General features: G+C 47.0%; 1 protein-coding gene across 1 annotated transcript in view; it reads right to left on the bottom strand.

The window, feature by feature from the left end:
* CYTH1 (cytohesin 1) overlaps window positions 1–21,365 on the bottom strand; it is a 110,961-nt gene extending 89,596 nt beyond the window's left edge. The window contains exon 1 of the mRNA XM_024234776.3: window positions 21,230–21,365. Within this exon, the coding sequence (XP_024090544.1) occupies window positions 21,230–21,251 (22 nt within the window). The 5' untranslated portion in view covers window positions 21,252–21,365. The remainder of the gene's footprint in view (window positions 1–21,229) is intronic.
* Between the last annotated feature and the right edge of the window lie 4,435 nt (window positions 21,366–25,800).

Here is a 25,800-nt window from a genome sequence, read left to right on the forward strand (position 1 = left end):
GGCGAACGGGCTCAAGACGCCGGCCACGGCCAGCACATAAAATCCTAGGATCAAGGTTGAATGGGGCCCATGTCCTTTAAGTTGCCCACTTAGGTCTCTTCCACGTGTACTTTCCTTTCTTTCCTGCTCTAAAGCTTTTTAATAAACTTCTACTCTTGCGCTAAAACTTGCCTAGGTCTCTTTTTCTACCTTCTGCCCCTCAGTCGAATTCTTTCTTCTGAGGAGGCAAGAACTGAGGTTGCTGCAGACTGGGCAGTAATTCAGATATCTGTTGCACCCCTAATAGTCCCAGCTGTTCAGAAGGCTGCGGAGAAAGGATCAAGAGGCTCATTTAAGCCCAGGAGGTTGAGGCTGCAGTGAGCCATGATCACGCCATTGCACTCCAGCCTGGGGGATAAAGTGGGACCCCGTCTCAAAAAAAAAGATTTTAACTGTATGCTTTTCTCCATCCACTAATTTCTACTATTAAAATGTGTTATTTTGGCCGGGCGCGGTGGCTCACGCCTGTAATCCCAGCACTTTGGGAGGCCGAGGCGGGCGGATCACGAGGTCAGGAGATAAGAGACCTTCCTGGCTAACACAGTGAAACCCCGTCTCTACTAAAAAATACAAAAAACTAGCCGGGCGTAGTGGCGGGCGCCTGTAGTCTCAGCTACTCTGGAGGCTGAGGCAGGAGAATGGCGTGAACCCGAGAAGCGGAGCTTGCAGTGAGCCGATATCGCGCCACTGAGCTCCAGCCTGGGTGAAAGAGCAAGACACCATCTCAAAAAAAAAAAAAAAAAAAAAGTGTTATTTTAAAAACTTCTTAAAGCTTAAATTCCTCTTATTAGAATGCTATACACACACATTTATACGTCTGAGAAAACAGGAGTCTAAAGCAAGAGCAGGAAAGGGAAAGAACAGTAGTAGTCAGCTAGACATTTGGTTTTGTATCCTTAACATCTATTCAGAGTGGAAATTAAACCAAATGAGCCTTTAACATAAACGTGTGAAAGAGTAACAGCATCTGGCCTGCTTCCTCCACACAATGAGGTGTTCATCATGTGACATGGGGGAAAACAGCAGATTTCTGGGAAAATAATTACCAAATAATGTTGTGCCAACATCTCCTAGAATAATAAACTTCTTTTTCCTATCAAGGTCCATTGTTCAGGGACATTTCCATTACCTGACAACGGGAAAAATTATCTTTACTCTCAGAGTACAAAAATTCCTAAGAACAGAGAGCAACAACATAACCTTCTGACTCAAGATAGTCTCTGTTCCGGTAATTTGATGACAAATAGTGTTGCTGATCAGCAGATTATAGAGTGGAAGGGGCGGCTTTTTTGCACATGCCTTCCCCTACCTTTGAATTAGGAGCACTCTTCTAAAACTAGAAATGCTTCACAAAGTCAAAGTCTACAAAGTACTGCAATACTTAATACCCATGAGGCACACTTCCATAAGAAGAAAATGATACGCAGGAAGGATTAAACTGCCCATCCTCACATGAAACATTCCATGGGCAAAGGCACTAAGGTAGATGTAGTCAGCAGGATAATGGTCCCAAAGATATACATGTCCTAATCACTGGAACCCGTGAATATGTTAAATTCCATGGCAAAAGGGGATTAAGTTTGCAGATGGAATTAAATCTCCTAATCAGCCAACTTTAGAAGAGGGAGATTATCCTAGATTATTCAAGTGAGCACACGGATTCTTCCAAATGGAAGAGAGAGGCAGGACAGTCAGTGTCAGAGTGATGAGAGGTGAGACTCAATCAGCCACTGCTGGCTTTGAAGATGCAGGAAGGAGCTAAGAGCCAAGGAGTGCGGGCAGCCTCTAGAAGCTGGAAAGGAAAGGAAGCAGATCTTTCCCTAGAGCCTCCAGAAAGAAACACAACCCTGCTGAAACACATTTTAGCCCAGTGAGACCCATTCCAGACTTCTGGCCTCCAAACTATAAGATAATAATGTATTTTGTCTTAAGCCACTAAATCTGTGATAATTTGTTACGGCAGCAACAGGAAACTAATACAATGGAAATGTCCATCCGGCTGCTTTCTGGGATGTTTTTAATCTCAAAAAAAGACTTTTGGCCAGGCACGGTGGCTCAGGCCTGTAATCCCAGCACTTTGGGAGGAAGAGGCGGGTGGATCACCTGAGGTCAGGGGTTCAAGACCAGCCTGGCCAACGTGGTGAAACCCTGTCTCTACTAAAAATAGAAAATTAGCCAGGAGTGGTGGCATATGCCTGTAATCCCAGCTACTTGGGAGGCTAAGGCAGGAGAATCGCTTCAACCTATGAGGCGGAGGTTGCAGTGAGCCGAGGCCACGCCATTGCACTCCAGCCTGGGCGACAAAAGTGTAAACTCTGTCTCAAAAAAAAAAGACTTTTAATCCCTCTGAAGATACGCACATTTATACACACATTTGTCAAACACCTTAATACTTCCTAGAATAAAGTGGGCTCACACCACAAATCACCTTACTGTAGGTTATACAGTAGTCCCTCCTTATCTACAGGGGATACTTTCCAAGACCCTCCATGGATGCCTGAGACCACAAATAGTAGTGAACCCTATATACAACATGTTTGTTCCTATACATACATACCTATGATAAAATTTATAAAGTAGGCAGAGGTTAATAATAATAAACTAATAATAATAAAGAACTAGATTATAATAAATAATAAAGAATTGTTAAACAATTATAGATTGTTCTATAAAATATGCTATAATAAAAGTTATGTGAATGTCTCTCAAAATACTTTCTTGTACTATACTCACATATTTTCAAACCACAGCTAACTGCAGAAAACTGAAACCATGGAAGGTGAAATCATGGATAAGGGGGAAAGACTAGCCCCCCTTTTAAAGAATTTATTTGCTACACTCATCTTTCAAACATAGAATAGGCCAGGCGCATTGGCTCACGCCTGTAATCCCAACACTTTGGGAGTCTAAGATGGCTCCCAAATCACTTGAGGTCAGATCACTTGAGGTCAGGTGTTTGAGACTAGCCTGGCCAACATGGCCAAACCCCGTCTCTACTAAAAATAAAAAAATTAGCCAGGCACGGTGGTGTGTGCCTGTAGTCCCAGCTACTCGGGAGGCTGAGGCAGGAGAATCGCTTGAACCCGGGAGGCGGAGGTTGCAGTGAGCCAAGATCCTACCACTGCACTCCAGCCTGGGTAACAGAGCAAGACTCTGTCTCAAAGAAAAAACAAAACATAGAGTAATCATTTTCTTCTTTTTATAAGCTCACAACTAATACCATAGAATAATATTTCCATCTAAATGTCCTCTTTTTTTTTTTTTTTTTTTAAACAGTCTTGCTCTGTTGCCAGGCTGGAGTGCAGTGGCACGATCTCGGCTCACTGAAACCTCCGCCTCCTGGGTTCAAGCAATTCTCCTGCCTCAGCCTCCTGAGTAGCTGGGAATACAGGCGAACCCCACCACGCCCAGCTAATTTTTGCCAGGATGGTCTCTATCTCTTGACTTCGTGATCCGCCCGCCTCGGCCTCCCAAAGTGCTGGGATTACAGAGGTGAGCCGCCGCGCCCAGCCTAAATGTCCCTTTTTCAAGATTTGTACTGAAATCTCTGAAGGCATAAAAAATGTCTCTATAAACTTCCCAGCAAGTCAACAGTGAGGAACTTACTAACTGGTTATCAACATAAGCAGTTTCAGCAAGAACCAGGCTTATAAATAAACCCCAAAACAATGGAAGAATGAAATTAGATGTATGCATGAGGTCAGAGGGGATCTATTTTAACTGCAACTCCCAAGTTTCCATGAGCAATTTCAGTGACCTTAGTTTCTATATCAAAAGCAGAGGGAGTGGGGGGAGCATGGATTTAATGATTCGGTCAACAAGCTCTGAGAGCCTACAATGTGCCAGGCCTGCACATGAGATAGGGGAGAGTAACAAAACGGATGAAGATTCCTGCCTTATGGAGCTTCCACTTCAGCTGGAGAAGACTGAATATGCATAATAAACATAATGAGTAGGTTCCCAGTGTGGCAAGGGGGATGAGCATTATGGGGCAGTCAAGCAGGGTAAGGGTGGCAAGCAGAGAAGAGGGGGGCACTGGCTGCTTAAGCAAACAGGGGAAGTCTTGTCGAGAGAGTGTGGGAACCGAGCATGAGGTTATTTGGAGGAAAAGCATCCCTAGCACAGTGAATAGCTGGAGAAAGGCCCGAGTTGGGGAGCATGCCTGGTGTGTACCAAGCACCGCAAGGAGTTTGCTGAGTGCATGAGCAGAGGGGCATGGGTATCCCTGATGGGTCCCAAGTAACAGGAGCAGGATCACCGGGAGGCCCTCCCTGAGGCATCAGTAGACTCAAAGAGAAGGCTTCCTCAGTGGACCATGGAACACACCCAGAAAACGGGGCTCCTTCTAAAGGTAGACCCCAAAGTCTAGGTTGGAATCCCTATTTCTTTTGGGATATCATAAACCCATAAAATAAATATTTCAATTATAATTCTAAAAATATTTTTAGAATTTAATTTCCTCCATGCTTTGTCACTGCAGTCTGGACACAGAGAAATCGTAGAAGTCTTTGTCAAAGTTAGAGAACAAGTTGAAGAAGTCTCCGTCTTCAATAAATCAGTAAAAGTCGGTGTGGAGTAGAGGAGACAAGCCTGAAGTGGGCTATTCAGAAGTCCAAGAGGGTTTCAATGCTAAGCAAGACAAATGGCAAGCCCTCAAAAGCTGTATCTGACTCTATTTTATTGTCAGGTTGCTGTCCTGACTAAAGAATGATGGTCCCCCAGAAGACAAAAACCAAGAGGTGTCACAGCACAAGACAATGGTGTTTCCAGGGCTCCCTGGATGTGCTCCCCAAGAACCAGAGTCCACAGCTGAGCTGAAAGCAGGCAAATGATCACAACCTGATTTTTTAAAAATCCTGCAATAGCATGAATAAATTGGCACAAATCCAAGTCCTAAAGTCTATTTCCGAACCTGCAAAGCTAGAGGGTCTTGTCTTGAGATCCTTGGTGACCCTACCACAGTACTCACATTCCAATGAGGCCCTGTCAAAAACCAGCCTTAGGCTGTGCACAGTGGCTCACACCTGTAATCCCAGCACTTTGGGAGGTGGGAGGATCATCTGAGCCCAGGAGTTTGCGACCAGCCTGGGCAACACAGTGAGACCCCATCTCTACAGGAAAAAAAAAAAAAAAGCCAGCCCCTCCTCTAGCAGGAGACAAAGCTTCCAAGTCAGGACTTCGGGCAGGAAGACTCTGGGAGCTGCTCTGTAACTCCTTGGAAGAAACGCTATTCTGCTAGTGTTCTCCTGTCTCACTGTTAAATGAGTTCTTTCAGCAGCCTTTTTATTTAGTCATAAAGGGCAAAAAGGCTAAGAGAAGCCATGAAAAGACCCCTGAAAATGCCTGAGAGACAAGCTCAGTAAGATTCGTTAACTTTTACCTGGTTACCTGGATTTCTCATAAATTCTAGTGGCCCAACCACAAAACATGTTCCAGCTCCAGGGAATCATCAAAGGCCAGGCTGCGTAATTCTTGTTGCCACAACATCAAACCCAGTTTACCAGAGTCCCTGGGAGGAAACAGCATGCTAAACTAAATGCTACCTGGAGGATTAAGGAAAAAGATACTGCCTTTACTGCATGATCCTACAAACTCCTCAAATTTCAACCCTAATATTAACAATGGCTCTTTCAATGTAAATGTGTTTAATAACCAGCAACACAGGTTTAACCAAAACTCTGTCCAAACTATATCAAGATATAAAACTCTGTATCCCACTCCCAGAAGAAAGAAAGTTTAGGAAGTACATAAATTCATCTCTGAGAGGTCTGAGAAAAAGAAAAACAATGAAAAGACATAAATAGCATATAAGGTATGTAAACGTACAAGTACATAAAAATGAAGAGGGGGGTGTGAATGAGCAGCCAGTATAGAAAAAGCCCATTCAAAGCATGGCCTTTGCATGGAGCCTGAGAAATCCAGCTTGTGGTGCCAGCTCAACCACTCATCAGCTATGTCCCTTTAGAATCTCTCTACATCTCCATTTCCTCACCTATAAAATCAGTACAGTATTTGTTCCCACCCACAGGGTAACTGTGAGGGTTCAATGAGAACTTATGAAAAATGTTCAGCAATGAACTTCATGTGCAGCAAGCAGTTAACTGCTAGTGTGGGAACAGTTAGAGCAGTGACACCTACTCTGGCATGTTCCCATCTCATTTCATCCCAGTAGGTAACTGCCTGTTGGGTTTGCTCAAAAGTACGTCTTGGCCGGGCACGGTGGCTCACGCCTGTAATCCCAGCACTTTGGGAGTCCAAGATGGGAAGACTGCTTGAGGCCAGGAATTCAAGACCAGCCTGATCAACATAGTGAAACCCCATGTCTAAATTTTTTAAAACCATTTTTTTTTAAAGTACATCTCACTCAGAACACAGCGAAAACTGAAAGTCCCCAGGCTCCCATAGCATTTGTTGGTATTTCCACCATAGCAAATTTCCACGTGAACCGCCCTACACTGTGAGCTTCTGGAAAGCAGGGCCTATATCTTAAAATTCTTCACAGCCTGAGCATAAAGCAAATACCCTGAAGAATTTAAAAAGTCTGAACAAATGGATGAATAGATGAACAAATGGATGAATAGATGAACAAATGGATGAATAGATGAACAAACGGATGGTTGGATAGATGGGAAACAATTTAAATGGCAAGAAAGAGAAAAGAATCCAGTGTTTTTTTCAAGCCATAATGATTGCAGTGATAAGTAAATGGTGATAAAAGTTTAAAAATTAGAGAGGTCTGGAGGAAACACCAGAATGAAAGGGCCAGGAGCAAGCCTCGGACATGCTGAATCTCGGACAATGATGGGATATCCGAGGGGAAATGTGCAGGAAGCACTTGAAAATGCCAGAATACGGCTAAGATTCAAACGTTCTCTTAATTTCAATCTTAGGGCTGTTGGAAATAATACTTCAGAGAATTAGAGAACACAAAAGAAAGTAAGTTAAATAGGTTTCAGAAACACATATAGTCTGCAGCTGCTGTGTACAGAAGCCAGAACAGACAAAATGAAATGTGAGACCGATCGTCCTGGAGGTTTACAACACATCACATATGAATGCTTTCATTCAAGACTGGCTCGGAATCATTGTCCAAAGGTATAAAAAGGAGTCTATAAATACTCTTAATATCTCCCAGAAAAATACAAAAAGCTCTCCACTCTGCAACTTCCAGCTCCTGCCCTCTCTCTCTTTCCATTTACCATCTAGTTACCTGAAGAATTATATGCATTTGCCTTCAAAGTTTCCCTTTCAGATCTCTTCCCCTACCCAGCCCTTCAGTGGTGGTATTCCAAGACGACATCCTTGGACTCCTCAATCAGCCCGTGGCATCACCCACTCCCTAGGTTCCACTCCCACTCCTGCGTTGATCATCTCTGGAGTTGCAGGTTCAAATCCAACTATTTAAATGGGTCTCTCAAAGTGGACACTGTACAAGTACCACAAAACTCCATAGATTACGTCCAAAACTGAAGTCCTATTCTCAGTATGGAAACTCTCCAAGCAGTCATCCAAAGACAGAAACCTGGCACTCACCTTCGTCACTCTGTCTCTTTTACCTCCTTTCAATGCTATGTCCCTCCCAAAAACACTGGCAACCAAATCCATCAATTTCATGTCCTTCACTGGTCCTGTATTTATTCTCTCCTACCTCCTACTCCCACAGCCTGAATTCAAGCCCTCATCACCTAGCTCACCTATCTCCAAAAATTCCTTAAGGGTCTCTCCACTGCCAGTCTGAGCCACACTAAGTCAGAAGAATCTTTCTAAAATGCAACAGAATGCTCTGCTTCTCCCTCTCCTTGCCTCCACCTGCTTCCTTTCTCCCTCCCTTCCCCCTCTTGGCAAAAATAAAAAATAAAAATAAAAAAAGGGCGGCGCAGTGGCTCACACCAGCACCTTGGGAGACGGAGGTTGGCAAACCACTTGAGGCCAGGAGATCAAGACCAGTCTGGCCAACATGGCAAAACCCAGTCTCTACTAAAAATACAAAAATTAGCCAGGTGTGGTGGCACATGCCTGTAATCACAGCTACTCAGGAGGCTGAGGCACAAGAATCACTTGAACCCAGGAGGCGGAAGTTGCAGTGAGCTGACATCACGCCACTGCACTCCAGCCTGGGCAACAGAGCAAGACTATGTCTCAAAAAAAAAAAAAAAAAGCAAAATAATCAGCCTAAAATATCCCTGGTTTAAACCCTCTCATAGCTCCGTGTCCCAGAGAATAAGTCCTGTGTAACAACACATACTGAAGCCCTCCATAACTGTCCCCCATTTCTTCTAACCCTGCCTCTGGTCTCTTCCCTCTGCTCACAGCCTGCTCTCCAGGCACAAAGAACCATTTGTAGCTCCCCAAGTGGTGAAACTGCTTCACACCTCCTGTCCTCTCATTCTCTTTGCTTTGATACATACTTCTTTGCAATGTTCTCCTACTTGGCACTAACTCATCTTTCACAATCCAGCCCAAGGGCCAGCTCCTCCACAAACTCTCCCCTGGCCAATCCAGTGCCATCCCAATGCCAGTGGAACTGGCACTGCTCTCCTTGGTTTACCTACATTTTTCATGCACACACCTGCCACATCTACTGTGACACGCTCCTTCACAGCTTGCTGCTATGTTTGTCTCCTCCTTCTAGACTCAAAGCATCGGTGACAACAGGGACTACATGGTATGAAATGATCACTCATGCTTGTTGATTGAATAAACAATTACAAGCTACTCATAGAAACCAATCTGTAAGCCGGATGCAGTGGCTCACACCTGTAATTCTGACACTTTGGGAGGCCGAGGCAGGTGGATCCCCTGAGGTTAGGAGTTCGAAACCAGCCTGGCCAACATGGTGAAACCCCGTCTCTACTAAAAATACAAAAATTGGCCAGGCATAGTGGCTCATGCCTGTAATCCCAGCACTTTGGGAGGCCGAGGTGGGCAGATCACGAGGTCAGGAGATAGACACCATCCTGGCCAACATGGTGAAACCTCATCTGTACTAAACATACAAAACTTAGCTGGGCATGGTGGCGTGTACCTGTAATCCTAGTTACTCGGGAGGCTGAGGCAGGAGAATCGCTTGAGCCAGGGAGTCAGAGGTTGCAGTGAGCCGAGATCGCACCACTGCACTCCAGCCTGACGACAGAGCAACACTTCGTCTCAAAAAAAAGGAAAAATACAAAAATTAGCCAGGCGTGGTGGCGGGTGTCTGTAATCCCAGCTACTTGGGAGGCTGAGACAGGATAATCGCTTGAACCCGGGAGGTGGAGGATGCAGTGAGTCGAAATTGTGCCACTGCACTCCAGCCTGGGCAACAAGAGCAAAACTCCCAACTCCAAAAAAAAAAAAAAAAAGAAAGAAACCTGTGATATTACTACAAAATAGGTGGGGTTTTTTTTGCTTTGTTTTGAGACAGAGCCTCACTCTGTCACCCAGGCTGGAGTGCAGTGGCGCGACCTCGGCTCACTGCAATCTCCACTTCCCGGGTTCAAGCGATTCTCCTGGCTCAGCCTCCCAAGTAGCTGGGACTACAGGCGCGCGCTATCACGCCTGGCTAATTTTTATATTTTTAGTAGAAACGGGGTTTCACCATGTTGGCCAGGATGGTCTCGATCTCTTAACTTCGTGATCCGCCTACCTCAGCCTGGGATTACAGGCGTGAGCCACAGCGCCCGACCGAAAATAGGTTTTTTTTAATAGCCTTAGCCAATTCCATCATTCATACCTAACACTAGTAATTACAACATAGATTTAACAATGCCAGGTAAGGGCACGCTTCTGAAATAGAAGCCTTGAAGACTCAAGAAAAGGTAGAAAATGGCCAAGTGCGGGAGCTCATACCTGTAATCCCAGCACTTTGGGAGGCCAAGGCAGGCAGATTCCTTGAGCTCAGGGGTTCAAGACCAGCATGGCCAACATGGTGAAACACCGTCTCTCCTAAAAATACAAAAACTGCCCAGGCGCAGTAGCTCACATCGGTAATCCCAGCACTTTGGGAGGCCGAAGTGGACAGATCACATGAGGCCAGGAGTTTGGGATCAGCGTGCCCAACATGGCAAAACCCCATCTCTACTAAAAATACAAAAATTAGCCAGGCATGGTGGTGCCCACCTGTAATCCCAGCTACTCAGGAGGCTGAGGTAGGTAAACTGCCTGAACCTGGGAGGCAGAGGTTAAGAGGGCTGAGATTATGCCATTGCATGCCAGCCTGGGCAACAGAGCAAGACCCTGTCTGAAAAATAAAATAAAATAAAAATGCAAAAATAAGCCAGGTGCAGTGGCACATGCCTGTAATCCCAGCTACTCAGATGGATGAAGCATGAGAAATGCCTGAACCCAGGAGGCAGAGGTTGCAGTGAGCCAAGATCACGCCACTGCCCTCCAACGTGGATGACAGAGCAAGACTGTCTCAAAGAAAAAAGAAGGCCAGGTGCGCAGCTCACACCTGTAATCCCAGCACTTTGGGAAGCCGAGGCAGGCAGATCACAAGGTCAGGAGATAGACAACATCCTGGCCAACATGGTGAAACCTTGTCTCTAATAAAAATACAAAAATTAGCTGGGCGTGGTGGCACGCACCTGTAGTCCCAGCTACTTGGGAGGCTGAGGCAGGAGAATCGCTTGAACCAGGGAGTTGGAGGTTGTAGTGAGCTGAGATTGCGCCATTGCACTCCAGCCTGGTGACAGAGCGAGACTCCATCTCAAAAAAAAAAAAAAAAAAGAAAAGAAAAGGTGGAAAATATAAAGACTTGGATAAGGAAGGTATTATCCTGGCCCTTACTATAAAATTCAGTCACTAAAGAAAGCAGCTAATAACCATCTCACTACCATAAAAGCAGAAATATACAATGTCACGCTATCCTGGATAATGAGGAGTCATAGAAATCCCCTACATACCCTTCACTGCTTTTGTGTTTTTCTGAAGTTAATGCAAACAGAGAAGCAAAACAACATTACCAGCAGTTTCAGAGGATGTGGGATTCACTTCTTGATCATTTCTAAATAATTTTCCACCTCCTCCATGCCTCTATGATTGCAACTGAAACTAAATTGCAACAATAATTAGAGACAATCAAGAAGCAGTGTCGCAATGGAGCAAATGGACAGGTTCAGGCAAAGTTCTTTTCTTTAGAGAAGCCCACTCTGAAGACTTTCATCTTGGAGAAGAGAGCAGGAAAGGTGTGGAACAATAACAGGAAAGCAGACTCGACCAGACTCAACACAGCTCTCAAGCTGAAGTCTTCCAATGGTCCAGCACAATACACAGAGATGTTTCATCCCTTTCATCCCTCCTGTTCCAAATGACCTATGATGTGTGCCCCCCATACTTGAAATAAGAAGGCAATCTCCTAATTCTTACTATAGAATAAGTGTCCTAACTGATCGCGAATGCAAGAAATACTGAAGAAAAAATCTGTTCGACATAATCTCTTTTAACACATGGAACATTTAGAAAGGAGCAGGTAGGAGCCATAAGATTCCAGAAACTGAAGTGTTTTGTTTTGTTTTGTTTCGTTTTTGTTTTTTTTTGAGATGGAGTCTCACTCTGTCGCCAGGCTGGAGTGCAGTGGCGCGATCTCGGCTCACTGCAACCTCCGCCTCCCAGGTTCAAGCGATTCTCCTGCCTTAGCCTCCTGAGTAGCTGAGACTACAGGTGTGCACCACCACACCCAGCTGATTTTTGTATTTTTATTAGAGACAGAGTTTCACAATGTTGGCCAGGATGGTCTCGATCTCTTGACCTCGTGATCCGCCCACCTCAGCCTCCCAAACTGCTGGGATTACAGGCGTGAGCCACCACACCTAGCCTGTTTTGTTTTTGAGATGTGGTCTCACTCTGTTGCCCAGGCAGGAGTACAGTGGCACAATCTCAGCTCACTGCAACCTCTGCCTCCCAGGTTCAAGCGATTCTAGTGACTCAGCCTCCTGAGTAGCTGGGATCACAGGCGTGCACCACCACACCCGGCTAATTTTTTTTTGTATTTTAGTAGAGATGGGGTTTCACCATGTTGCCCAAGCTGCTCTTGTACTCCTGAGCTTAAGCGATCTGCCCACCTCGACCTCCCAAAGTGCTGGGATTACAAGCATGAGCCACCGTGCCCAGCCTGAAACTGAACAGTTTATCATTATAACCCAGACCAATACAATCTGTTTAATTCACAGGAAGGTGTGGTGGCTCATGCCTGTAATCCCAGTACTTTAGGAAGCCAAGGCAGGAGAATCACTTGAGGCCAGGAGTTCAAGACCAGCCTGGGTAACATAGTGAGACCCTGCTCTATTTAATTAAAAGAAAAACTATAGTTTCAAAAAAAAAATCTATTGGCCAGAAGTGGTGGCTCACGCCTGTAATCCCAGCACTTTGGGAGGCCGAGGCGGACGAATCACCTGAGGTCAGGAGTTCAAGGCCAGCCTTACCAACATGGTGAAACCCCATCTCTACTAAAAATACAAAAATCAGCAGGGTGTGGTGGCGTGCGCCTGTAATTCCAGCTACTCAAGAGGCTGAGGCCCAAGAATTGCTTGAACCCAGGAGGCAGAGGTTGCAGTGAGCCGAGATTGTGCCGCTACACTCCAGCCTGAGCGACCGAGCAAGACTCCATCTCAAAAAAAAAAAAAACAAAAAAATTAAATTAAATTAAATTTTTTAAAAAATCTATTTAATTCACAATTTCTCCTCGTAAGGAAACATTTTGTAGTTGGCCAGAAGACAATATATGGGTTGAGAGATCTTTCATCTTTAAAAGAAAAATTAAAAGAAAGGTAAACGACCGTTACAATTAGCCAAAATCTAACCTAAACCCCAGTCAAAACTGATACACATTTTCCCCATGCTTAAAACATCAGTGACAAAAACCTGTAAATTACTTTATTTGATAGAAAAGAGTTAACCTAGGTTAAGTAAATAAACCATCATTTCTTATGATATAGCCAGTTCATAATACACAAATATGCAAAAAAAAATTTTTTTTTCAATCTAGCTAGTAATCAGTAGATTTAATAAGTCACCATTTTGTAACCAGCAAATTCAGTTTGTTTGTTTTTTTTAAAAAAAAAACTTTTAAAATGTTGATCCTCACTGGGGCACATTTGCACTATTACAGGTACGTGTAACTGATACACTGCTAAGAAAAGGTAAATTGGTGCGGCCCTTTTGGAAAAAGTTGGCACCAGACATCAAGAATTCTAAAAATGTTTATACTCTCTGACATGTTCATGTCACCCTGAGAATATATCTTAAAGACCACAAAGTGTGTATAATTATGGCAACCTTATGTTCCAGATTTTCTAAGAAAGTGTTCACTGCAAATAATTGTGTTCTTTTCAATAAAGGCAAATCAGTAAGTTAGTAACTAAGTTTGAGAATAATGGAAGTCATCCATATCATAGAAAAACAAAGAAAACGGGTTCTGCATGGGGTCAAACATGCGTAGAAGTGTTCTGGTTTCTGTTTGAAATGGAGAGTTGAGGAAAAAAACTCAAACTCACCACATATTAACTTTTTACAAGATGGAACTTGGTTCAATCCATTATTCCCTCCACAGTTGCTGAGCTGCCTCTGTAGGGCCCCAGGCACCATGCCTATTCTGGAGACATGGTGATGAAAAGGCAAATCTTTCTTAAATGCAACAGGCTCCTCTCCCCAGCCCGCAGCAGCACCCAGACATACCAGTGCCCAGACCTTATTTTTCTTGTTGAATCTTCTCACCACCCACACACAGGTCTCCATGGTACAGCATGACAGCTCTTCCTATAATTCTGATATAAATCCTCCTTTTATCCAGAGTCTTTGGTCACAAACCGTAATACATATATGTGAAATGTTCCCAAATCTTGAGTAGACACTCAAGATTATGCCTGTGATAAAACTCCTTTCCATTAAAACACAGAAGAAACTACTCTCTTTTCTTATCAAACCCCCGAAGTACCCACCAGAGCATTCGGCATGGGAAATCGGGTTAGAACTGCCGCAAGGCACTGCTCCCTCAGACAGCCCACCACCTGTGGCTGGCATAACGGCCCTGGACTTGCTGCCTGCTTTCCCTCTGTGCCACTAGGCACCCACCCCTGCAGTGACCCCAGCTCCCGAGGCATCACACCATCCACAGACCACAGGGTTAGTCCACCTGAGGTCCCCTTGTGCGTTATGACACCACACCTAACCAGGCACAGAAACCAGGCTGAACATCCTGACAGTCTTCAGTGGCCCATGAGGATTGTGGGGGCCGATGGGGGTAGGGGAAGGGGAGAGATGGACGGAAGTTACTGATTAAGAGTGATCTTGAAACCCTCGGGTGCTAAGGGTCTTTCTTCTTTTTACCCCTGTCCTGAGTATTCCCTTATATCCTTCCCTCAAAGGCCAAAGCTAGAGACAGTAGATACGTTTTTATGCAATTGCACCTCAATGCTTCTTGAAATATGCGAATAAACAACTTTCTTGAATGTCTTACCCCATCACTCTTCCTCTACAGAGAAAGTGAAACCTAGTTTTTTTAATTCTTGCTGAAAACACTGGTATTTTAACTTAAAATTCGTTCTATCTTTCTTGCTTTAGATAATGAATTAGTTCTACCTTTCCTGCTTTAGATAATCAATCTGGGAACTCAATGTAAAAATTACATCAAAGGCAAATAAAAAGTAAGGTATTTCAGAAGCTGAATAAGTAAAGGACATTTGCAGACGTCTCTTCCTTTTCATTTGAAAACTCACCTAAAAATTATTTTAAAATTCTCTGTTGACAACTTCCCTAACTGAAGCTAACTTCTTGAAAGGAACAAAAATAAGATGCATTTGCTATAATGAACATGATAGACTCCAGCAACTTTCATTTTAAATGTTTATATAGAAATTATGCTTACAGGCCAGGCACGGTGGCTCATGCCTGTAATCCCAGCACTTTGAGAGGCTGAAGTGGGCAGATCACCTGAGGTCAGGAGTTCGAGACCAGCCTGGCCAACATGGCGAAACCCCGTCTCTACTAAAAATACAAAAATCCGCTGGGTGTGGTGGCACATGCCTGTAATCCCAGCTACCTGGGAAGCTGAGACAGGAGAATCACTTGAACCCAGGAGGCAGAAGTTGCGGTGAGCTAAGATCACGCCACTGCACTCCAGCCTGGGAAACAGAGTAAGACTCTGCCTCAACAACAAAAAAATTATGCTTAAAAAGGAAGTTCATAATTGAATCACTGCAACTGCAGTCATTAGCCCCAAAATGATGACCATTACAGAGCAGCAGGATGAACATATTCTCTGGAAAATCCCTCAAATACTCCCTTAAAGTGCATTATATGTGGTTTTCTGTTTACAACCCTGAACATTATTACACAGAAATATATACTGCTAACAGTACACACAAGCCAGGAGCAGTGGCTCACACCTGTAATCCCAGCACTTTGGGAAGCTGAGGCGGGCAGATCATTTGAGGTCAGGAGTTCGAGAACAGCCTGGCCAACATGGTGAAACCCCATCTCTACTAAAAATACAAAAAAATTAGTTGAGTGTGGTGGCACACGCCTGTTATCCCAGCTACTTGGGAGGCTGAGGCACGAGAATCACTTGAACCCGGGAGGCAGAGGGTGCAGTAAACCAAGATCATGCCACTGGACTCCACGCTGGACAACAGAGCGAGACTCTGTCTCAAAAAAAAAAAAAAAAAAGTACACACAGTATGCATGTTATAAAGAAAATGTATGCAAAATTTAATTTTTACGATTTTTTTTCTTTTTCCTGAGCACAATAGTATTTCCTGTAAGTTAATGGTTTGTCTGGTGGGACTCCACAGTGCCATAAACAGTTTTTTGTTTTTTTTTTTAAAGAAACCAATAGGCCGGGTGCAGTGGCTCACACCTGTAATCCCAGCACTTTGGGAGGCCGAGGCAGGCGGATCACCTGAGGTCGGGAGTTCGAGACCAGCCTGACCAACATGGAGAAACCCTGTCTCCAGTAAAAATACAAAATTAGCCAGGCGTGGTGACGCATGCCTGTAATCCCAGCTACTTGGGAGGCTGAGGCAGGAGAATTGCTTGAACCTGGGAGGCGGAGGTTGCGGTGAGCCGAGATCGCCCCATTGCACTCTAGCCTGGGCAACAAGAGTGAAACTCTGTCTCACAAAAAAAATAAATAAGGCCGGGCGCGGTGGCTCACGCCTGTAATCCCAGCACTTTGGGAGGCCAAGGCGAGTGGATCACGAGGTCCGGAGATTGAGACCATCCTGGCTAACATGGTGAAACCCCGCCTCTACTAAAACTAAAAAAAATTAGCCAGGCGTGGTGGCGGGTGCCTGTAGTCCCAGCTACTCAGGAGGCTGAGGCAGGAGATGGTGTGAACCCAGGAGGCAGAGCTGGCAGTGAGCCGAGATTGCGCCACTGCATAATCTGTTGCCTGGGCAACAGAGCAAAACTCCGTCTCAAAAAATAAATAAATAAAAATAAATAAATTAAATAAATAAATAAACCAGTAAAGACATATCCCACACAGGTGTAGTCTGAACCAAACTGTCCCTATCTAATGAATACAAAAGAGTACTGGAGCTGAGAGAGCCTTTTTGTTGGTTTTTGAAATTGTCTTTAATTGAACAGAGAAACTCTAAGACTCTCTTTCTACAGCATACTATCAATAAGCTATGTTCCACAAGTTTTTTAATACTAAAAGGTAGCCAGGAAATTACAATGCATTTCCCTCCAGAAAGAATTCTAAGGCCAGGCGCAGTGGCTCACACCTATAATCCCAGCACTTTGGGAGGCTGAGGTGGGCAGATCACGAGGTCAGGAGATCAAGACCATCCTGGCTAACATGGTGAAACCCCGTCCCTACTAAAAATACAAAAAAAAAAAGAAAGAATTCTAAAAACACTGGTACCTGTCCTAGGCTGATTCACAAAAACGTTACCAACTTACGCAGCAGGGACAGGTGCAAAAGCAGAGGAAGCACTGTTGAAACAGCGCACACACAAAGTTAACACCATAAGAAATGTTTCTCATTATTCTGAAAATCAAATATTAAGGTTTAGGCTGGGCTTGGTGGCTCACGCCTGTAATCCCAGCACTTTGAGAGGATGAAGCAGGCAGATCAATTGAGGTCAGGAGTTCAAGACCAGCCTGGCCAACATGGGGAAACCCCATCTTTACTAAAAATACAAAAATTAGCCAGACGCGATAGCATGTGCCTGTAGTACCCCCTACTCAGGAAGCTGAGGAAGGAGAATCGCTTAAATCCTGGGGGTGGAAGCTGGACGGAGCTGAGATTGTGCCACTGCACTCCAGCCTGGGTGACAGAGCAAGACTGTCTCAAAAAAAAAAAAAAAAAAGAAAGAAAGAAAAATTATGGTTTAAAAAGTTTATTTAGGGTCGGGCGTGGTGGCTCACGCTTGTAATCCCAGCACTTTGGGAGGCCAAGGCAGGTGGATCACTTGAGGTCAGGAGTTTAAGACCAGTCTGGCCAATATGGTGAATCCCCATTTCTACTAAAAACACAAAAATCAGCCGGGTGTGGTAGCGGGTACCTGTAATCCCAGCTACTTGGGAGGCTGAGGCAGAAGAATCACTTGAACCCAGGAGGCAGAGGTTGCAGTGAACCAAGATTGTGTCACTGCACTCCAGCCTGGGCAACACAGTGAGACTCCGTCTCCAAAAAAAAAAAAAAAAAAAAAAAAAGAAAGAAAGAAAAGGTTTAATTAGGCCTGGCACAGTGGCTCATCCCAACACTTTCAGAGGCCAAGGCGGGAGGATGGTTTTAGACCAGCCTGCGCAACATAGTGAGACTCTGCATCTATTTAAAAAATAATAATAATAAAAAGTTTGTTTAGAGGAAAACAATGGAAGTTCTGAGGTGACGTCTAAACACGTCATGTTATATGCTTTATGAATCCATCACACACATTTCCTTTTACAATGTGGGATCTGGTCAAGGTAAATTCTCTGTGAAACCTATGAGGGAAATGGACATGGACAGTTCTGGAGACTAACACAAACCTTAAAGAACTTGGGAGTCTTATTCTTCATATGATCATCTTACACCATCAGGTACTTTTTGTGTGGTGACCCTCTGGGTGGGGAATCTTCAATCTTTTTAGTTCCTCCAAAATAAAAGGATGATTTAAAACTGTAGAAAGGGGAATAGGCCGGGCAGGGTGGCTCATGCCTGTAATCCCAGCACTTTGGGAGGCCTAGGCAGGCAGATCACCTGAAGTCAGGAGTTTGAGACCAGCCTGGACAACATAGAGAAACCCCGTCTCTACTAAAAATACAAAATTAGCCAGGCGTGGTGGCGCATGCCCGTAATCCCAGCTACTCAGGAGGCTGAGGCAGGAGAATCGCTTGAACCTGGGAGGCAGAGGTTGCAGTGAGCCGAGATTGTGCCATTGCACTCCAGCCTGGGCAACAAGAGTGAAACTCTGTCTCAAAAAAAAAAAAAAAAAACAGAAAGAAAGAAAGGGGAAGAATAAACTTACAAACTTTCTCATCTTCGTGTGTGGCAGACAGAATAATAGCCCCTAAAGATGTCTGGGTCCTAATCCCCAGAACTTGTGAATAGGTTACCTTACATGGCAGAAGGGGAATTAAGGTAACAGATAGAATTAAGGTTGCTAATCCTTATCCTTGATTATCCAGGTGGGTCCACTGTAATCACAAGGATCTTAATAAGAGGGAGGTAGGAGGTCGAGAGAAATGAGAAGATGCTACCTGCTGGCTTTGAAGATGGAAGGGGGACTATGAACCATGGAACACAGGTGGCCTCTAGAAGCTGGAAAAGGTAAGGAAATGGGTTCTCCCCTGAGCCTCCAGAGAGAACCAGCCTGGCTGACACCTTGGTTTTAGCCCAGTGAGACCTATTTTGGACTTCCGACAGCAGAACCCTAAAACAAATGTATCTTGTTTTGAGCCACCAGGCTTGTGGTATAGGTATAACAGGTATAGGAAACTAACACGCCCTGCTTCCACTTACCTCTTTCAAGTACAAGTTCATGTCATGCCTGGTGGCAAAGCAGTCACTGTATTAAAAGCAACCAGACCAATAGCTTCCTGCCCACTGCAGCAGGCAAGAACACAAGAGAGGCCACGAAAGCCTGGTAGGCAGGACACTGGGATCTGAGGGAAATTAAATGGCAAGAGGAGGCAGAGAAAAGAGCAGCAGGCAAAAGTGCTGCCGGCTTCTCAGCAGTGGGCAGGAGTGAAATCTGGAGGGGCTGAACAATCTTTTGGGGCCAGCCAGTGGGTGATTTTTCTTTTAATCACAAAAGGAGGCTGGGAGCAGTGGCTCATGCCTGTAATCCCAACACTTTGGGAGGCCAAGATAGGAACTGGAGTTCACACCAGCCTAGGCAACACAGGGAGACCTCCCTCTCTACAAAAAGAAATAAAAATAATTAGCAGGGCGTGGTAGCCCGCGCCTGTAGTCCAGGTTACTGGAGGGGCTGAGGAGGTGAGAGGATTGCTTGAGCCCAGGAAGCAGAGCGTGCAGTGAGCTATGATAGCGCCCCTGCACTCCAGCCTGCACAAGAGAGCTAGACCCTGTCTCAAAAACACAACAAAACAAACAACAAAAAAAAACGCACAAGCCGCTTTTACTTGTTTACTTACAAGGTAACAAGGGGGCTGGGTGTGGTGGCTCACGCCTGTAATCCCAACACTGTGGGAGGCAGAGGTGGGAGGACTGCTTGGGCCTAGGAGTTCAAGACCAGCCTGGGGAACATGGCAAGACCCCATCTTTTAAAAAAATAAAAAATTAGGGCTGGGCGCGGTGGCTTATGCCTGTAATCCCAGCATTTTGGGAGGCCGAGGCGGGTGGATCACCTGAGGTCAGAAGTTCAAGACCAGCCTGGCCAACATGGCAAAACCCCGTCTCTACTAAAAATACAACAATTAGCCAGGCGTGGTGGCGCGCGCCTGTAGTCCCAGCTACTCAGGAGCCTGAGGCAGGAGAATCGCTCAGCTCACCCGGGAGGCCGAGGTTGCAGTGAGCCGAGATAGCGCCACTGCACTCCAGCCTGGGCGACAGAGTGAGACTCCGTTTCAAAAATAAAATAAAATAATAAAATAAAATAAAATAAAAAATTAGCCGGGCATGGTAGCGTGCGTGTGGTTCCAGCCACTCAAGAGGCTGACGTGAGCTACGATCACGCCACTGTGCTCCAGCCTGGGTGACAGAGCGAGATCTCGTCTCTTTAAAAAAAAAAAAAGAAAGAAAAAGAAAAATGTCCCATTAGTCATTAAACTAGAATTGGGTTCCATCTGGCCACACAGTTCTGCTTTATTTGTACTTTGCTACCAAACCACAAAAGTTCACCACTTGTTCTATTTGCCATTCTTTCTTTTAATTCCTCATGAACAAACTTAATAAATTAACTACAGCATGTCAAACAACCTTTTGCAACCCCTGCAATTTCAAACTCTTGGAGGGAGGCACCCCTGGCCGGGGCCAGCAGCCTCAGCGCGCGGGAGCGAAGGGAGCGGGACAGCGGCTCCGCTTGTCAAGTCTCCAGTCGGCGGCGGAGCGGCGTCCCCACCGCGGGGCCCCTCGGGCTCCACACCCGCGTCTCGACAGGCGGCGACGCACCGAACCGGCGGCGACCGGGCCCAGACTCCCGCGGGCAGGGCCGTCCCGGAGCCCGCGCCTCGCCGGCGGCGCCGCTCCCCGTTCTCATTTCTGAACAAAGACGTGGACCGGGCACAACTCGCTGACGCCGAGAGCGGCCGGAAACTGCGGGGAACGCGGGCCCGGCCATCCGTGCGTCCGCCCCGAACCCCGCAGAGGGGCGGCAGGGCCAGCGACCCCCACCCCTCGGCGCCCCGGAACCCGGACTGCGACCCCTGCCCCGGGGACCCCAGCAACCCCAACGACTCTCATCCCTCAGAGCCCCTGAGATCCTGCCCCGCGACCCCAACGACCCTTATTCCTCAGAGCTCGCGGCGACCCCTGGCCCCGCGAGACCGCGAGCCCGGCCTGTGACCCCCGCCCCGGCCACCCACATCCCTCAGCGCCGCCGCCGGCGACCCCGGCCCCCGCGACCCTCATCCCTCAAAACCCCCTGCGACCCCCGCCCCGCGGGGGCCCCGCGCACCGCTCGCCCGCCGGTCGCCCCGGGCTCCGCGTCCCGCACCAGTGTCCCCGGGAAACGCCAGCCGCCGCAAGCGCTGCCGGACGGCCGGGCCCGGAGGAGACTGGGGGACAGCGAGGGGGAAGCGTCCGCCGCCGGAGCGCACTGACCGTAGCTGTCGTCCTCCTCCATGGTGCGGGAGCCGGGCTCCGCGCTCCGGCTCTCCGCTCGCGTCCCGCCGCGCCACCCGCGCCCCCACTCGCCTCAGCCCGGCTCGGAGCCCCGCCCCCGGCGCCCCGCGCCCGGCGCCCGGCGCCCCGCCCTCCCGCGCCTGCGCCTGCGCCCGCGCCCGCCCCTGCCCCCGGCCCGAGGCTCCGCCCCTCGCCCGAGGCCCCGCCTTCCTCCCGCGCGCGCCGCACCCCGGGTACCCGGCCTCCTCCCGAGGCTCCGGCCTGCGCACGCGCGCCCACCCGAGGCTCCTCCCCTGCCCCCGCCGCTGGCCCCGCCTCTAGACCACGCCCCCGTCCCGAGACCCCTCCCGGTCCGCCTCCTCGGGGCCGAGCAGGTTTCGGTTTCTCAAGGGTGGTGCAGGTCCCCGGGGTGGCGGACTCGACCTGGCCTGCAGCCAGGCTACCGCAAGAAAGCCCAAGGTCGTGTCCGGCCACTGAAGGGCAGGGTGGTCCTTGCTGACGCCAACCTGGAAGATCAGACCCGGCCCCAGCTTGCCAGAGAGGGCCCTGTCCTTGGCGAAAGGCCACAAAAGCTATTTGAATTCATTTACTTCTGCGTTCAGAACCTTTACATATTGCATGTCGTAAGTTTACTGCTTCTACTGCCTTTTATTTGTCCTGAATTTTGCCTGGGTCAAGATTGAAAGGAGGGCACTTCAAGTCCCAGCGTTTTGGATTTTCTTTATTTATTTATTTATTTATTGGAGACGAGTTTCGCTCTTGTTGCCCAGGCTGGAGTGCAGTGGCGCGATCTCGGCTCACTGAAACCTCCACCTCCCGGGTTCAAGCGATTGTCCTGCCTCAGCCTCCTGAGTAGCTGCGATTACAGGCATGTGCCACCACGCCCGACTAATTGTTGTATTTTTAGTAGAGACGGTGTTTCGCTATGTTGGCCAGGCTGGTCTCGAATTCCTGACCTCAAATGATCCACCTGCCTCGGCCTCCCAAAGTGCTGGGATTCCACGCATGAGCCACCGCGCTCAGCCTTCTCTTTCTTTATGACAGAGGAGAATCCCACTGCTGCAGAATGCCAGCCCCAGAACCCCCCTTTCCCCCTAGTCACTTGTGGCTCCTTCACCCTACACAGAACGCTCACTGAGAACTCCACAGAAATCCCTGGACTGCTGGGAATTTTTGGACTAACCAAAAAAACGGGAGTAAAAGCCATAGAACTCTTTCCTTGTGGGCCCACCTGTCCTGAGTTTTACTATTTTTCTTTTTCTTTTATTTATTTATTCATTTTGAGACAGGGTCTCACTCGCTGTGTTGCTCAGGCTAGAGTACGGTAGCACCATCATGACTCCCTGCAACCTCTGCTTCCCAGGCTCAAGCAGTTCTCCCACCTCAGCCTCCTGAGTAGCTGAGACTGCAGGCACTGGCCACCATACCTGGATAATTTTTTGTATTTTTTGTAGAGATGGAGGTTGCTAGGTTGCCCAGGCTGGTCTCGAACTCCTAGGCTCAAGCGATCCTTTCTCCTTGGTCTCCTTCCTTGGCCTCCCAAAGTACTGGAATTACAGGCGTGAGCCACCATGCCTGGCTGGATTCATGATCTTAACCTTCACTGACTTTACCAGATTGTCCAGTTTTACAGGTGACCTTAGAGTAGAGAGTCACATTTTGGCCCTAATGTGTCCTTGGGCTTGGGCGTGTGAGGTCAGAGACCCAGCTGCATTTTGTTCCTCTTGGCCTAGACTTAGGACACTTTTAGAATTGACCCCACATTGACCTGGCAAATCTTCTCAAACCATCTGTCACATGGGCTAATGGAGCACTGAGCCTCTCCCCCAGTATTTGCCATCCTCTGTTTCACTCCCTACTTCACTTCTAACCCCAGACTCACCAGAAGGTTCAAGGTATCTTCGAGCTGGCTTTCTTCCCTTATCAGTATGCAAGTCCCAGACTACCTCAGCTCTTGCTCAAAGACCAGAACTCCAGAAGAAAAGCGATTCAGATGGCATGTTAATTCTTACTATCAGCACTCTAGACCTTTTAGCTGAACTCACCAACTGAATAGATTTGGAGAGGGAGGGATACTGGTATTACTGCTAATCACAGATTAGCAGAGAACATGACTGTTTACAAATTCTGTTCCCTTACATTGTTCCATTAGACTGGTGTTTTTCAGCTGGGTGAAGTGGTTCATGCCTATAACGCCAGTACTTTGGGAGGCCAAGCTAGGAAAACTGCCTCAGGGCAGCAGTTCAAGACCAGCCTGAGTAACATAGAGAGACCCTGTCTCTACAAAAAATTAAAAATTGTCGAGCATAGTGGCGCATGCCTGTAGTCCTAGCCACTCGGGAAGCTGAGGTGGGAGGGATCCCCTGGGCCTGGGAGGTTGAGGCTTCAGTAAGCTATGATTGCACCACTGTGCTCTAGCCTGGGGGACAGAGTGAGACCCTGTTTCCAAAAAAAAAAAAAAAAAAAAAAAGAACAGTGTTTTTCAAACAGCAGGTCATGACTCTTAGACTCTTAATGGTTATGAAACAAATACTTATTAGATGAAAAGAAAATAGAATTTTTAAAAAATCGTAGTCTATCACACATAATACAGACAGTGTTTGTTCTGGTTGCAAATGAATGCATGCATGTGTCCACTGGGTAGGGCTGTTCCTGACCATGGATGACTGTCAAAGAAACACAGAAGCTACTCCATTAGATCACATTCATGATCAGAGATTTTTTTTTTTTTTTTTGGAGATAGGGTCTTACCATGTCATCCAGGCTGGAGTGCAGTTGCACATCTCGGCTCACTGCAGCCTCCACGTAGCTGGGATTACCGCCATGTGCCATCAAGCCCAGCTAATTTTTGTGTTTTTAGTAGAGACAGGGTTTTGCCATGTTGGTCAGGCTGGTCTTGACATCCTGACCTCAGGTGATCCGCCCACCTCTGCCTCTCAAAGCACTGGGATTACAGGAGTGAGCCACTGCGCCCGGCCAGAGAGGTCCTTTAGCTGTTATCTTTGCATGACATTTGGAAGCCGAGGCTAACAGACATCAAAATGAAGCCTACTTGCAAGCAGGAGTTCAGTCAGTTTCACTCTTGTATCTTGTATTTGTGCCCCCAGCCCTTGGAGCGTAATGAGAAGCAGCCGGGGGCACGGAGACAGGAACCACAGGACTCCACTCCAGCTGTGGATTCTAACCCAGACCTCTTCCCCCACATCCACTGATTCTTCACAGAACCTTTAAAATGGGTTTGGGCTCCCTGCAAGTTTCGCTGTGGTTTCTAAGTCCTTAGTGGTTGATCCACTTGACAACTAATTTTTTTAAGTTGGTAGCTCCCTGTGGTATTTTACAGTTTTTGGTTTTGTTTTGTTTTTGAGACAGTGTCTCACTGTGTTGGCCAGGCTGGAGTGCAGTGGCTCATGGCTTACTGCAGCCTCCACCTCCCAGGCTCCATCGATCTTCCCACCTCAGCCTCCCAAGTAGCTGGGACTACAGTTGCACGCCACCACACCCAGCTAATATTTTATTTTATTTTTTTTTTAGAGACACGGTCTTTCCATGTTGTCCAGCCTGGTTGCGAAATCCTGGGCTCAAGTGATCCACCCACCTTAGTCTCCCAAAGTGCTAGGATTACAGGCATGAGCCGCTGCTCCTGGCCACCCTCTGGTATTTTCCACTGTTCCTGGCTCATACCTCCCTTAGCTCGTTACAGTCTCTTGTTATAATGTTGGTTTAGGCCTCAGGAGACAATCTCTCTGGCCTTCTCTTATTCTTTCACCCGCCCCAAGGCAGGACTTTCATCTTGCCCACCTTTCTGATGGTGGGTCTTAAGACCCTCCCCAGAGAGGGTCCTGCCCTGTGCCCTGGGGGAAGGAAGCTTCCATAAAAATTTCCATTTAAAAAAAAAAAAAAAAAGACTGGGCTAGGATAGCTGAACATGTGGAGGTTCCTGGAGGGTGATGCCTAGGGAGGGCTTAGAAGCTCTGTGCCCCTTCCCCATCTCTTCACCTGGATCCTTTGCAATATCCTTTATAATAAACCACTGAATGGCCAGGCGTGGTGGCTCATGCCTATAATCCCAGCACTTTGGGAGACTGGTGGATCACCTGAGGTCAGGAGTTCAAGACCAGCCTGGCCAACATAGTGAAACCCCGTCTCTACTAAAAACACCAAAACTAGCCGGGCTTGGTGGCGGGTGCCTGTAATCCCAGCTACTCGGGGGGCTGAGGCAGGAAAATTGCTTGAACCCGGGAGGTGGAGGTTGCAGTGAGCCGAGATCACGCCATCACACTGGGGGACAAGAGTGAGACTTCGTCTCAAAAAAATTAAAAACAAACAAACAAAACACTAAATGTGTTTCCCTAAGTTCTGTGAGCGGCTCCAGCAAATTAATCAAACCCAAAGAGCAGGGGTCATAGAAATTCCAAGTTTAAGCTGGTCGCTCAGAACTTCCAGAGGCCCAGAATTGTGACTGGTGTCACAAATGCAGTCTTGGGGACTGAGCCCTCAGCCTGTGAGATCTGACCTCACTCCAGATAGAGTCCGAGTTGGACTGGATTAGA

The sequence above is a fragment of the Pongo abelii genome, chromosome 19, assembly GCF_028885655.2.
Source record: "Pongo abelii isolate AG06213 chromosome 19, NHGRI_mPonAbe1-v2.0_pri, whole genome shotgun sequence".
NCBI lineage: Eukaryota > Metazoa > Chordata > Mammalia > Primates > Hominidae > Pongo > Pongo abelii.